The sequence below is a fragment of the Borostomias antarcticus genome, assembly GCF_949987555.1.
Source record: "Borostomias antarcticus genome assembly, chromosome: 4".
NCBI lineage: Eukaryota > Metazoa > Chordata > Actinopteri > Stomiiformes > Stomiidae > Borostomias > Borostomias antarcticus.
In genome coordinates this window covers 27,004,596-27,020,234 of record NC_140237.1, presented here as the reverse complement: position 1 = coordinate 27,020,234, position 15,639 = coordinate 27,004,596, and the positions used below count along the sequence as shown (strand labels likewise).

At 47.0% G+C, this 15,639-nt stretch overlaps 1 protein-coding gene across 1 annotated transcript; it reads left to right on the top strand.

The window, feature by feature from the left end:
- The first annotated feature begins 5,377 nt into the window (after positions 1-5,377).
- On the top strand, positions 5,378-14,957 carry spi1b (Spi-1 proto-oncogene b). Its single transcript, XM_084436750.1, has 5 exons — positions 5,378-5,694; positions 6,471-6,564; positions 9,225-9,412; positions 13,136-13,292; positions 13,706-14,957. The coding sequence occupies exons 1-5, from the start codon at positions 5,653-5,655 to the stop codon at positions 14,017-14,019; spliced, it is 795 nt and encodes a 264-aa protein (XP_084292876.1). The 5' UTR covers positions 5,378-5,652; the 3' UTR covers positions 14,020-14,957.
- Positions 14,958-15,639: the final 682 nt, after the last annotated feature.

Below are 15,639 nucleotides of genomic sequence, written 5' to 3'. Positions count from 1 at the left end.
CAGGGTCAGGGGTCTTATCAGGACCGAGGGGTCAGGGGTCTTATCAGGGTCAGGGGTCAGGGGTCTAATCAGGACTGAGCTGTCCGCTGGGCTGGAGATGTCCAGGGGCTGAGGCTCACCTGATGGGAAGAACATCAACCACGGCTACTCTGGAAACAGCCATGCTGAGAATAATGGGCTGGGTCAACTTATTAATACACTCAGAAAATATGAAAAGTCCTGAGTTTTGTGCAGACAGCTGTGATGGAGAGGGAGGCTCGGTGGTTTCAGCTCTCTCTCCACCAGGGCTAAAAGGAGTTAGGAGACTCACAATTATAACCTCAGGCCAGAGTCTGTGAAACGAGAGCTATTTTAAACATGGCGCACAGTTAGAACCACATGAAGGTGCAGTTACCGTGTGTTCAAACCCACAGCCGATGGCCCAAACTGACACACAGTTGGGACAGACAATGGTTGAGGTTACAGTGAGTCTCTGGCTTTGAATGACAGGTATGATCATGAACTTGAAAATGGTTTCAAGTGCTTCTTGAAAAATCCAGATTATCATGAAACAACAGTCATTTAGTATTTGTACTTATATCATTTAGTATTTTTGTTGTTTTCAACTGTTGTTTCAATCATTATGTGGGATACTGTAGTTTGGTTGATAATATGGGCCCTGGACCAAATGTCCTTCAGATTACAGTAGATTGGATTATAATAGATTTAGATCACATTAAAACAATTACAAAGTCAGTCTACTATGACCCGAAGAATATCTCAAGGATGAAAGGATTTCTGTCTCAGCAGGATCTGGAAAAACTTGTCCATGCGTTTATCTTCAGTAGACTCGACTACTGTAACGTTGTGTTTACAGGTCTCTCTAAAAAAAAGATCAGACAGCTGCAGCTGATTCAGAACGCTGCTGCTCGAGTCCTCACTAAGACTAAGAAAGTGGATCACATCACTCCAGTTCTGAGGTTTTTACACTGGCTTCCTGTCTGTCAAAGAATTGGCTTTAAAATACTGCTGTTGGTTTATAAAGCACTGAATGGTCTAGGGCCAAAATATATTTCTGATCTGCTGCTACGTTATGAACCATCCAGACCTCTCAGGTCATCTGGCATAGGTCTGCTTTCTGTCCCCAGAGTTAAAACAAAACATGGAGAAGCGGCGTTCAGTTTTTATGCCCCACATATCTGGAACAAACTTCCAGAAAACTGCAGAGAGCTGTTTTTATCTGTTACCTGTTTACAGGGACTACAGATGCAAATTAGCCTAAGGCTAACTCTGGTGCGATGCATCAAATGTTTTTACATTTATGTTTTAATTGCACATGGTCCCTTCCAAATAAAATTGAAAAAAAATATAAAAAATATATTTTTGTTGTTGTTTCTCTTTAAGCCATGATTTGAAAGCACTGTTGAAGGCATTACAATTATGTTGCATCTTTAATTCGATAGGTAGACTGTTCCAGGGTTTGGTTCCTTTAACGGAGAACGCTGACTGACCAAATGTGCTTTTTCGTAACGGCAAACAACTGTCACCGTTTACTGAGGCCGTGTGCCGGTTCTACTGGTGTGAAGAGTGTTGTTGGTTCTACTGGTGTGAAGGGAGTTGTTGGTTCTACTGGTGTGAAGGGGGTTGTTGGTGTGAGGAGTATTTCCAGCATCTTGTCTTTATCAGACTGATGCACTCTCTTCCTCTGGCAGAAACACACAGCTCTGAGAGAACAGCCACACCTTTGAGACACTTCCCAACAGACACCAGCACCACGGGAGACACCAGCGCCACGGGAGACACCAGCACCACCGGGGACACCAGCGCCATGGGGGACACCAGCACCATGGGGGACACCAGCGCCATGGGGGACACCAGCACCATGGGGGACACCAGCGCCACTGGGGACAAGCAGCAGAGACACACTGGATCAAGACTAAGTAATCACATCGCTTTCAGATAACAAAGGCAGTTTGTTTAAGGCATATAAATTCCTGGCTCATCCTAACCTTGTATAATCCTCAAGTCTATTCTTTTGATGCCCTGGTCAAAGCTCACAGGGTCACTGTGATGCTGCGGTCATCAGCAGGCTCTCACCGGCTCTCCTGTTCAGGTGGTGATGGTGAAAACCTGCAGACAGGCTGGACGGACACACTTGAGAGAACACATGATCTCTCATGGGAGAGAGTTCTGTTCTTCCAGTCTCCTGAGCAGCGCTGGTTAACCAGCCCCTCTCTGTCCCCATGTCCCCTCTCTGTCCCCATGTCCCCTCTCTGTCCCCAGGTCTCCCCCTCTCTGTCCCCACGTCCCCTCTCTGTCCCCATGTCCCCTCTCTGTCCCCAGGTCTCCCCCTCTCTGTCCCCACGTCCCCTCTCTGTCCCCATGTCCCCCCCCTCTCTGTCCGCATGTCCCCTCTCTGTCCACATGTACCCTCTCTGTCCCCATGTCCCCTCTCTGTCCCCATGTCTCCCCTCTCTGTCCCCATGTCTCCCCTCTTTGTCCCCATGTCTCCCCTCTCTGTCCACATGTACCCTCTCTGTCCCCATGTCCCCTCTCTGTCCCCATGTCTCCCCTCTCTGTCCACATGTCCCCTCTCTGTCCCCATGTCTCCCCCTCTCTGTCCCCATGTCCCCTCTCTGTCCCCATGTCTCCCCCTCTCTGTCCCCATGTCCCCTCTTTGTCCCCATGTCTCCCCTCTCTGTCCCCATGTCCCCCCCTCTCTGTCCACATGTCCCCTCTCTGTCCCCATGTCTCCCCCTCTCTGTCCCCATGTCTCCCCCTCTCTGTCCCCATGTCCCCTCTCTGTCCCCATGTCTCCCCTCTCTGTCCACATGTCCCCTCTCTGTCCCCATGTCTCCCCCTCTCTGTCCCCATGTCCCCCCCTCTCTGTCCGCATGTCCCCTCTCTGTCCCCATGTCCCCTCTCTGTCCCCATGTCTCCCCTCTCTGTCCACATGTCCCCTCTCTGTCCACATGTCCCCTCTCTGTCCACATGTCCCCTCTCTGTCCCCATGTCTCCCCTCTCTGTCCACATGTCCCCTCTCTGTCCACATGTCCCCTCTCTGTCCCCATGTCTCCCCCTCTCTGTCCCCATGTCTCCCCCTCTCTGTCCCTATGTCCCCTCTCTGTCCACATGTCCCCTCTCTGTCCCCATGTCCCCCCCACTCTGTCCCCATGTCCCCTCTCTGTCCCCATGTCTCCCCTCTCTGTCCCCATGTCTCCTCTCTGTCCCCATGTCTCCCCTCTCTGTCCCCATGTCCCCTCTCTGTCCCCATGTCCCCCCCTCTCTGTCCCCATGTCCCCTCTCTGTCCACATGTCCCCTCTCTGTCCCCATGTCCCCTCTCTGTCCCCATGTCTCCCCTCTCTGTCCCCATGTCCCCTCTCTGTCCCCATGTCTCCCCTCTGTCCCCATGTCCCCTCTCTGTCCACATGTCCCCTCTCTGTCCCCATGTCCCCCCCACTCTGTCCCCATGTCCCCTCTCTGTCCCCATGTCTCCCCTCTCTGTCCCCATGTCCCCTCTCTGTCCCCATGTCTCCCCCTCTCTGTCCCCATGTCCCCTCTCTGTCCCCATGTCTCCCCTCTCTGTCCCCATGTCCACGTAAGGGACCTCTACCCCAACCTTAGCTAAGTCACATGACTGCGTTTATGAACATAAACAATGGAAATCACTTCCCAAGAAGAGAGTTCCGCGACAGGGAGAACCCACTAGACACTCTTAGTGAGGAGCAACTGATATTTCATTACAGATTTGATCGACAGTCCATTTTTTTCCTCACAGTGTCGCAGGACGTCCCAGTGTAGTGTTGTGACAGATAGCCGGTCACGTGCAAGCAAACCAATGGTCACCATGGAAACTACAATTTTACTGCTGTAAAATCTCTTTCCTTGTATGAAAACCCTTAACGTTTCTCCTTAGCTAAGGGAACCTTGTAACGGATTCTGTGCAACACCCTTAAGAAATTCCCTTAACTAAGGGGAAATTAACCCTTAAGGGTCATACTTAAGGGGAAAACTTAAGATGTTTTGTGCAACCGGCCCCTGAACTTTATCTCCCCTCCCTGACTGACAATTACATCAACCGTCTGAGGGATTAGGAAAGAGACGCGGCAGGATCTAATCTGTTCAGATAATCTGTGACCTACACTGAGTAGCACACACACACACACACACACACACACACACACACACGCACGCACACACGCACGCATGCATGCACACACACACACACACACACACACACGCGCGCGCACACACACTCGCACACACTGAAGGCCGGAGACAAATGGACACATTGTTGTCCAGGAGTTGGACCCAATGCAGGCCGATGGAGGCAGGAGAAGGAGTTTCAGGGTAGGTTCAGGGTAGGTTCAGGGTAGGGTCAGGGTAGGGTCAGGGTAGGTTCAGGGTAGGGTCAGGGTAGGGTGAGGGTAGGGTCAGGGTAGGTTCTGGGTAGGGGCAAGATCGGGTGAGGGTAGGGTCAGGGTCAGGGTAGGTTCAGGGTAGGGTCAGGGTCGGGTCAGGATAGGTTCAGGGTAGGGTCAGGGTCGGATGAGGTTAGGGTCAGGGTCAGGGTAGGTTCAGGGTTGGGTGAGGGTCGGGTCAGGGTTGGCCAGCAGGTACATGAGGAGAAACTGAGGTACACAACAGGACACACACACACCAATGACTCAACAATAGAACAAGGATCTGGGCTGGTATATAAATGGAGAGAGGCTCCCGAGGGAGGAAGGTTCAGGTGAGACTGATGAAGACGAGGAACAACCAGGCAGACAGGTACAGGCAGACAGATACAGGCAGACAGGTACAGGCAGACAGATACAGACAGACAGATGCAGACAGACAGATACAGGCGGACAGATACAGGCAGACAGATGCAGGCAGACAGATACAGGCAGACAGATACAGGCAGACAGGTACAGGCAGACAGATACAGGCAGACAGGTACAAACAGACAGGTACAGGCAGACAGGTACAGACAGACAGATACAGGCAGACACACAGACACAAGCGCAGGTAGCAGAGGGTGAAGTGAACAGGCCAGGGGAATGGAGAACAAGATGGAGTGACACAAGTGAGTTTCTCTAAAACTTACAGTAGGAAGGTTAAGTTACATTATTTGTAAAGGAACCCTTGAACTTTAGGGAATAGTTCAACGTTTGATTTGCTGCTTCAACTACTAACCGTTAGTAGCATACTAGCCTAGCATACAGTACAAGTATAAGGAAAACGACAAGGATGACATGGTTGGCCACACTATTGACAGTGAGGACATTCCTTGAGCTGATTGGCTGGTATGGGAGGTGACACAAATGAAGCCTTGATAAAGAGTCTCAAAACTCCTGACAACCAATGACCAGGAACCTGTTCACCAGCAAACCTGACGCCCCCACCCACAAGGATTTACAGAACTAAAAAATAACAAGTTCCTATTTTAATTTTACTGACAGAGAGTGGGTCTCACTTGCTTTATTCAATTCCTGTAGCTGCGCTCTAACCAGAGGCCTTCAGAAGAGAGGACTCTCCAGCGGACTAAAAGAGGCAAAGGGACACATTTTACGTTCCATTTTGTGGGAGGAAATTTTGTAACGTTGTGCAATGGTGCGGGAAAAGTTTTGAAAGATTGCAAGAAAGAAGTGCGAGAAGAAGTGTCAGAGAGTCGAAAAAGCGGCTCCATGTTGCATTCATACAGGATGGAGGGCTACCTCATCACGGCCGTGAGTACTCTCTCTCTGTCTGTCTGTCTGTCTGTCCGTCCGTCCGTCCGTCTGCTTGGTTCAGTTCACTCGCCCCACAGCGTGTCTGGGGAGAAACATTTCCCTTGAGTTTAACATGTGTGTGCATATCGTATACACACACTATGCAGTGCCTTACAGATGTTGAACGGTTCCATGTCAAAAATACAGTACATTTAATTGAAAATGTCTTTTCTCATGAATTGGTCACTGGTAGATGCGACCTGTAGATTAATGGCAACGGACAGTAATAAATTGCTTAATGGAACGTACAGTAATAAACTGCTAATAAATTAATTGCCATTAAATGAACAGTTCATTTAAAACATGTGTTTTACCAGATCACCCACTATTGCCCATCTAAAATAAACTGGTCACAGGAGACCAAACAGTGCAACAATAATCCAGATTGTTTGTAAACGCACAACATATACATATATAATGATGTGGAATCTTGAATATATATTAAAATAACTAGTGCTGAAAAGATTTGTTTTTTTTCACACAAAAAACCTGTGTCCATAAAGTATTGCTCATCTTAATTTATTTAAATACAAAAATGTACGCTAATGCCAGCACAAATTCATCTGTGGTAGAAGTCCTAGTGTCCATGTGTCCTGAATGAGAAGACACTGCCGAGCTCAGGGGCTTCCACAGGTTTTGTGGGTTAATCACAAGCAATTTGAAGTGTTATTATTGACACAGACAGAATCATCAACTGATTTGTTTTGAGTTGAAAGTGTTCCTCGTCTCTTCAGCCTCCGGAGGAGATGTACGACCCTGAGATCTACCGGCAGCAGCTGTCAGAGTTCACAGCGTACCCGTACGTCATGGAGGGAGACCAGCAGACCGGTGAGATGGCCCTCTGTCTACATGTAACATCATCAAACCTACACATTAGAAAACCTGTCGCTGTCTCGAAAACTCCTACTGTTTAAACCATGTTTACTGTTAATGACTCTCTCTCTCTCTCTCTCTCATAAGACTATATTCAAGAACAAATCCTTTATGTGGTGTTGTGTGGTTGGGGTTTGTTTCAGTAGAATGAGTGAAATAATAGTTGTTTTTTTTTACTGAAGAGAAAGTAGAGACTATCTCCCTGATCATGAGAGCCCGGGGGGAGGCTGTTCTGAGCCCAGGGGGGGGGGGGGGGGGGGAGGCTGTTCTGAGCCCGGGGGGGGGGGGGGGGGGGAGGCTGTTCTGAGCCCGGGGGGAGGCTGTTCTGAGTCAGTGAGCGAGGCCAGAGGCATCTGTTTCCTGTGCTCCACACGGTCGACATGCTTGGAGCTCCAGCTGCTGTCTTTGCTGCTTTGTGTGTCACCTCACCGATCAGCTCATGTGTGGTACAGAACACTGTACTATCTGTAGAACCTCATCTGTGGTACAGAACACTGAACCATCTGTAGAACCTCATCTGTGGTACAGAACACTGTACCATCTGTAGAACCTCATCTGTGGTACAGAACACTGTACTATCTGTAGAAGCTCATCTGTGGTACAGAACACTGTACCATCTGTAGAACCTCATCTGCGGTACAGAACACTGTAACAGTCGTTTGAAATCTCCGGACCTGGCCACCGCCTTTCCCTCCATATAAGAGAAGCAGGAAGCCGGTCGGTAGAGGATCTCCCCTCTCATGCTCCTCAGTGTGAAACAAGGCAGACTGAGAGAACTAGACTATGTTGTAAAATATTTTGGTGAAAACAATGTAGGCTGCACAATGACTGCAAGGTCAATCATTAGTGTTACTGTTTGAACACATGATTCATAGATGATTTGATAATGTAAAAAGACAGTTTAAAACCTAACAACAATAGTTGTTCCAGTAGACGCTGCATTTTGTGGTGTGAACACGAAGCCTTGTCTAGAGACCTTTCCTCAACAAGCTGTTAAAGGAGTAGTAAAGATAAGAGCATGTTTATCACTGTTTTAAGATTACTTATGATCATATACAATGGTTCAGATCAAAACGTTGACAAAACTAGCATTTTCGAGAAAGTTGATAATTGCTCTTCCACCGTTTTGGTCATACAATGGATGTGGATGAGCATCTTGAAAAATCATTAAAAAACATGTTAAACTCGATTTCAAAGACAAGAAACTCACCGAGGTGAGTTGGCGTTCTGACATATAATTCGCCATAAAGTAAGATTCTAGTTCATCTGGAAATGCTTTTTTTAAATATTTAGCATAGAACTATTTAGTCGCAGCACATACGTGTGTAAACTTCCAAAAACTAGGTAGCCTAGCAACATAAACAATAACAGTAGCTACCGTAAGTAGTTCCGCTTCCTGAATCCCCTCTGCGGATTGATCTACACATCTCAATCAATCAATCAATCAATCAAAGCTTTATTTGTATAGCGCATTTCATACCCAGAGACAACACAATGTGCTTTACAGAGAACAAGGGAGGTGGGCATACGTCCCACCCCTACATATTCCAGAGGGAAGCAAAAAAAACAGTAATCACCCGGGGGCCAGATAAGTGAGCTGTAAAAATTCTTCCCTGACCCCTCTCAACAAGGCGATATCTACATCTACAACGGTCGCTTCAAGACAAGTCAATGGATTTCAGAAAATGATCAATAAAACCCTACAGGGTTCATACTTTGAGGCGAATTTGATGTCAGAACACCAACGGACACCAATTACACCCTCGGTGAGCTTCTTGTCTTTGAAATCGAGAGTTTAATATGTTTTTGAATGATTTTTCAAGATGCCCATCCACATCCATTGTATGACCAAAACGGTGGTAGAGCAATTATCAACTTTCTCGAAAATGCTAGCTTTGTCAATGTTTTGATCTACCATTGTATATGATCATAAGTAACCTTAAAACAGGGCTAAACATGCATTTTCCCTTTACTACTCCTTTAAGACCATAGACCTTAAACAAATACTGTATATCATATTTCCTTTTGCGTGGCTGGTTTTTAACATTCACATTTATGGCTCAAACATGTTCTTATCCTCGTATCTCATTAAATAGTGTGAAAGTATTTTGAACATCTACAGTAGTGGAAGCCTCAGACACGGTTTATACTGAGATGAATACAGTATCTCAGGGTTCCTCTGCCAAACAGCAAGAAGCACAGTGATGCTGCCTTCATGCACCAAGGACTGGGAACATGCTCCCCACTCACATTAGACAAGCAACCTCGGTTGACAGAGGATTTAAGAGGCAGCTCAAAACATACTTTTATGACCTTGCTTTTAATTAATTAATTAATGTATCTCCCTCTTTTCTCCTTTTATTGTATTTTATTATACAATCATATCTGATCTCACTCCTTTGTAAATCACTTTGAACTGCATTTTATGTCACGAAAGGTGCTCTATAAATAAAGTGTATGACGATGATGATTTTATTATTTTTATTATTATTCAGTATTATTTAATCCCGTAGAGCAATATGTTCTCAAACATGCAGTGCAGGACACTGATAGTGATGAAGAGTCTTTTCGCTTCCGGTCTCATGGACACGTTTGTTCTTGTCCCCCATGTCCAGATCACTGGGGGGACTATCGGCCTCAGCACGTCCATCCGGGGGACTTTGAGAACCTCCCAGAGAGCCACTTCACTGACCTCCAGACGGTCAGCGTCCCTCCCCTCCACCCCCCCCTGCTCCCTCGCTACGACATGGAGGCCCTCCTAGAGCCAGGCCTGGGGGCCCACCCCCACGGGCTAGGACAGTCTGTAAGTAGCACCTCCCTCCTCTCTTTCTCTCCCTCTCTCTCTTTCTCTCTCCCTCCCTCTCTCTCTCCCTCCCTCTTTTTCTGTCCCTCCCTCTCTCTCTTGCTCTCTCTCTCCCTCCCTTTCTCTCTCTCCCTCCCTCTCGCTCTTCCTCTCTCTCCTTCTTTCTCTCTCTCTCTCCCTCCCTCTCTCTCTCTCGCTCTCTCTCTTTCTCTTTTTCATTCTGTTCATTTATGTTGATCAGTGAGTTTGCCTGAATGTGTTGTATAGATACTGAGCTGATAGCTTCAGAGCAGGTGGAACAGACGCTGGTTACTCCTCCAGGCTCTGAACACAGGCAGAGTTGGTGAACCAGGCTCTGAACACAGGCAGCGTTAGTGAACCAGGCTCTGAACACAGGCAGCGTTAGTGAATCAGGCTCTGAACACAGGCAGCGTTAGTGAATCAGGCTCTGAACACAGGCAACGTTAGTGAACCAGGCTCTGAACACAGGCAGCGTTAGTGAACCAGGCTCTGAACACAGGCAGCGTTGGTGAACCAGGCTCTGAACACAGGCAGCGTTAGTGAACCAGGCTCTGAACACAGGCAGCGTTGGTAAACCAGGCTCTGAACACAGGCAGCGTTAGTGAACCAGGTTCTGAACACAGGCAGCGTTAGTGAACCAGACTCTGAACACAGGCAGCGTTAGTGAACCAGACAGACTCACACAGGAAGGACAGACTCACACACAATAAGGGCCTTGGAAACTATGTAGGCAAGTTGTTTGCTCTTGAGTTGTGTTGCATGAAGGATGTTGGGTGCGCCCACACGCGCACACACACAACACACACACACACAACACACACACACACACACACACAACACACACACACACACACACACACACACACACACACACTGTGGCCTTCTTCCGGAGTGGTGACTGCTGTTGTTACCACATCTGTACCCTGCCAACTCACTAACGGATGATGAGCAAATCAGTCCTTTTTCATGATTAATCACTTACTCACACACACACACACACACACACACACACACACACACACACACACACACACACACACACACACACACACACACACACACACACAGCACTCACTCAGCTTTTTTTACATTGAACATTGTGCTTTTGAGCCAGAAACACTGATGGTCATCAGTGTGATTTTTTGATGTTTGTTTTCACGAGATGTTGTCGGGCGTCAGCTCTGTTAACAGCCACACACCACAGCTCAGGCAGACAGACACCCGTCAGCGTCACCTCCTGCTCGCTGGTGATGATCGTATCACAAAGTCACACCTCTGAGTGTGACCCTTGAGACGCGGGGTTTTACACACATGCATGAGAATAACGTCCTCTAGAAAATGGACTATAAGGGTGTTTAAGTGAGAGTAAAGAAAGAAAGAAAGAAAGAACAAGTGTGATAAAACAGATACTTACAGTTCCAGAATAACAGTGTTGATGGTTTAACATGGTGTGTGTAGCATACAGAATAACAGTGTTGATGGTTTAACATGGTGTGTGTAGCATACAGAATAACAGTGTTGATGGTTTAACATGGTGTATGTAGCATACAGAATAACAGTGTTGATGGTTTAACATGGTGTGTGTAGCATACAGAATAACAGTGTTGATGGTTTGACAGGGTGTGTGTAGCATACAGAATAACAGTGTTGATGGTTTGACATGGGGTGTGTAGCATACAGAATAACAGTGTTGATAGTTTGACATGGGGTGTGTATCATACAGTAATGCGTCTGGTCTTTCATTGTCCTCCACCCCATGAAATCAGAGGGGGGCTATTAAAGCAAGATGTACCGGCGCCCACCACTAGGAGTGTTAACCTCAGATCTTTTTTTAAATTATTATTTAATTATTATTGTTTATTTTTACATTGCCATTACATATCACTTTGTACACAAACACATAAAACACTTTTTCTCAGTACAAGTATAGTCCCTCCTACTCTCCAATTCTGAGTTGAGATCTTGAGGAGTTGAGATCTTGAGGAGTTGAGATCTTGAGGAGTTGAGATCTTGAGGAGTTGAGGAGTTGAGATCTTGAGGAGTTGAGGAGTTGAGATCTTGAGGAGTTGAGATCTTGAGGAGTGGAGATCTTGAGGAGTTGAGGAGTTGAGATCTTGAGGAGTTGAGATCTTGAGGAGTTGAGATCTTGAGGAGTTGAGGAGTTGAGATCTTGAGGAGTTGAGATCTTGAGAAGTTGAGATCTTGAGGAGTGGAGATCTTGAGGAGTTGAGATCTTGAGGAGTTGAGATCTTGAGGAGTTGAGATCTTGAGGAGTGGAGATCTTGAGGAGTTGAGATCTTGAGGAGTTGAGGAGTTGAGATCTTGAGGAGTTGAGATCTTGAGGAGTTGAGATCTTGAGGAGTTGAGGAGTTGAGATCTTGAGGAGTTGAGATCTTGAGGAGTTGAGATCTTGAGGAGTGGAGATCTTGAGGAGTTGAGATCTTGAGGAGTTGAGATCTTGAGTAGCTCCCTTGCTTGTGTGGTCGTTGTTCAACATTTTAGGATTCTCATAGGTCAGTGTAGAGGTTAGGTGCACTGTGGGTACAGTTATTATCAGTGATAGTGATCCAGGCCACTGTTGTACTGTAAATAAGAAATTGGCTTGTGTGGTTAAATAAAGGTTAAAGGTCATCTTTCACAGGATATATTAGAATATTATTGTGTTGGTACTGTAGTCCGATAATGCTGGATTAGAGTAGACTAGTGATAGGTGCTACTGTATGGCTAGATCATTAACTATATGTGTCCAACTGTCACACTGTTGATCATAACCTTAGGTTGTGTGTCCTTTAGGATTGGTTCACACAGGCCACCGTACGTCACGTGTCTGTGGGCGCATTGCAAGGTCTTAAAGCCTGCTTCACACAGGCTGCAGCATTGCACTGCATGTGCATTTCATTCATGCAAGACTCGACTGGCACCTGTTGATACAAAAGGGGCGATACATTGTTTGCTTGTTTGTGTGTATTCATGTAGAATGTATTTATTGTTGAATTACGCTTTAGCACACATGTGTATTGAACAGCTGTTTGGTTATAAAAGTGAGTGTAAGTGTTCAATTTATACTGGAAACACTCATAGTTTTCCATTGTGTCAGGACCCCCTACTTCCCATGAGCCAATGCTACCATCTACCATGTAGTCACCATCCCTCCCTTCTGTTTGCAGAGTATTGTAGTGGACTGTTTTAGTTTAAATGAATTATTCACCCTTGGTCGTGGACGGAGCCATGTAGGCCGTTTGGCTTGGCTTTCATGCGTTTGATGTTGATGTGTTTCCGGTGTTGTTTATGGAGTAAGACAGAAAGCAGGTGAGCAGAAGAGTGCAGTACTTCTTTCAGAATGATCATGCATTATTTTGGTAAATGTTAAATGGTCTGCACTTATTTTATCCAAAGCACTTTACAATGGCCTCTCATTCACTCATTCACACACCAATGGTGGCGGCTGCCATGCAAGGTGCCAGCCTGCTCATTTGGGGTTCAGTGTCTTGCCCAAGGACACTTTGACAGGTAGTCAGGAGGAGCCGGGATTTGAACCACTGACCCTATGATCATTGGACGACACGCTCTAACCCCTGAGCTATACAGCCACCCCGTACAGCTTTGTTGATGAGGCGTGTGTGTTGATGAGGCTTGTGTGTTGATGAGGCGTGTGTGTTGATGAGGCGTGTGTGTTGATGAGGCGTGTGTGTTGTGTCCCAGGTCCAGTACTTCCCCCACGCCATGTGCTACCCCCACCCGTCTCCCCTACAGCGGAGCTCGGACGATGAGGAGCCGGCGGTCCGGAGTCCCCCCCTGGAGGTGTCTGACGAGGAGTGTCTGAGGGAGCACATCTCCTCCACCTCGGCCGGGGAGCTGGGTAAGCAGAGCGTGGACGTGCACAGTCATCTCTTTATCTCTCACATGGCACCCATGGTTGAAAACAAGGTTGGTTATTTCATCCCAACATTCAGCAAAATATCAAATAACCCGAAAACCAGCTGCTGCTCAGTGACAGAGCTGCAGTTAAGATTTTAGGACCAGTTTCTCAGATCAAAGACCTCAGTGTCTGTCCTGTAGACCACAGACCTTAGTGTCTGTCCTGTAGACCACAGACCTTAGTGTCTGTCCTGTAGACCACAGACCTTAGTGTCTGTCCTGTAGACCACAGACCTTAGTGTCTGTCCTGTAGACCACAGTTCTAGTGTCTGTCCTGTAGACCACAGTTCTCATGTCTGTCCTGTACTGAAGACCATCTCCCTCAATATAGCGTGTCCTGCTCCCTCTGCCCAGGTAACAAGAAGAAGATCCGTCTGTACCAGTTCCTTCTGGACCTCCTGAGACTGGGAGACATGAAGGACAGCATCTGGTGGGTGGACCAGGACAAGGGGACCTTCCAGTTCTCCTCCAAACACAAGGAGGCGCTCGCCCACCGCTGGGGCGTCCAGAAGGGGAACCGCAAGAAGATGACCTACCAGAAGATGGCGCGTGCCCTGCGCAACTACGGCAAGACGGGGGAGGTCAAAAAGATCAAGAAGAAGCTGACATACCAATTCAGCGGCGAAGTGCTGGGGAGGTCCCACCTGGAGAGGAAGACGTATATGTAGATGAGCAGATGAGACCAGAGAAAGAGAGAGAGAGAGAGAGAGAGAGAGAGAGGTATCTGATAGATAGGCATTGTGTAATATATATTTGGTGGTTATCAATCAACAGTAGCTGATTTTGTAAACGGCATTAGACAATATACCAGATTGCTTGGATTTGGACTGCTGTAGTTCCAAGCCCTTCAGGATTGCTAAGTGTAGCTAAACTGTATTTGACTGTTACACACAAATCTGTCTGTTTCCTTTCTCTGTGAATGTGCAGGTTTGTTCTTTACAGATAATCAGATTGAGAATGTTCCAGAAAAGCAATACAGCCGGTTGGCCACTAGGGGCCCTCAGAGATCTCCCTACTTGCTTGACAGCTTGCACTGACTGACTTCCCTGCATGAACTGTGCTGGACTGGGGATCACTTGAGTTTGTCAAGACTCAGACTCAAACTCAAAGACTATGAAGGTGGAGCCGTTCTTTGGAACAGGATGCTGCTGTAGCATTAATGAAAGTGAACCTGTATGCTGAGACCCAAATGCCAAAAATAACTTTGGCCACATTGATGTGTCTGCTCTTACCTGAGGTTAAACTGCTCAAAAGTTCTTGTGAAAGTAAAATAGTCAAATCATATAATGCACAGCCTTGATATGAATGGAAACCTGTGAAAAATCAATCCTGCTCAGCAACTGGTAAAAGACGGGTTATCAAATACCTGAATATGTCAATGTTCTGAACTGCAGATAGTTGACAGGTTTGTCGCTCTGAATGTCTTTCTCTCATCACCTGCATTGGTTGAAAAGTGGTTGAGATATGATGAAAGTTCTGCTGAACCATCAACTTTAAAGCCTGGTGACTCTAGTGTCCCTGGCACAGGGGGAGGGTCCAGGTGGGTCACCCAGCCCTCGTCCTCCTTCTATGTGTCAGAGACACCCTGGTGTCTTCTGGGTAAGAGAGAGAGAGAGAGAGAGAGAGAGAGAAGAAGAAGTGTATAGTACATTCTGATACACGAGCACATATGTTAGCATGTATATATTTAAACATGTAAATGGATAATAAAGGTGTTGTATGTTAGCATGACTCTATTAGATATTCTGTCAACCAGTAATCTTTTGAATCCTGGTATGAGCCCTCACATGGCGTAGGGTTTTGGTCAACTCATCACATTGTTTGCGGGCGTAATGCGCTGGCTTTAGCAAATCCTCTGAGAATCACAGGCTCGTACGGAGAAACGCAGGTCAGATATATATACCTAGACTAAAGACCCTGGTGATATATACAGTAGATACCGACTAAAGACCCTGGTGATATATAGACATTGGACCAGTCACTGGATCCCCCAGGTGGCTCGTCAAGGCCACCTTCACACCCTCTCCTATTGTGGTGCACACTGCCCCCCCCCACCCCCCACCCATACACAGACACACAAACACAGGCACAATCACATACTGTACGCACGCACACACACACACACACACACACACACACACACACACACACACACACACACACACACACACACACACACACACACACACACACATTAAAGCTGTGGTATGTGACAGTCCCTCGCCCCTGGCCGGACAGGGAGGCAGTGTAAATAATGCAGGTGCTGACACAGCTCTCTGAGGTCTGAG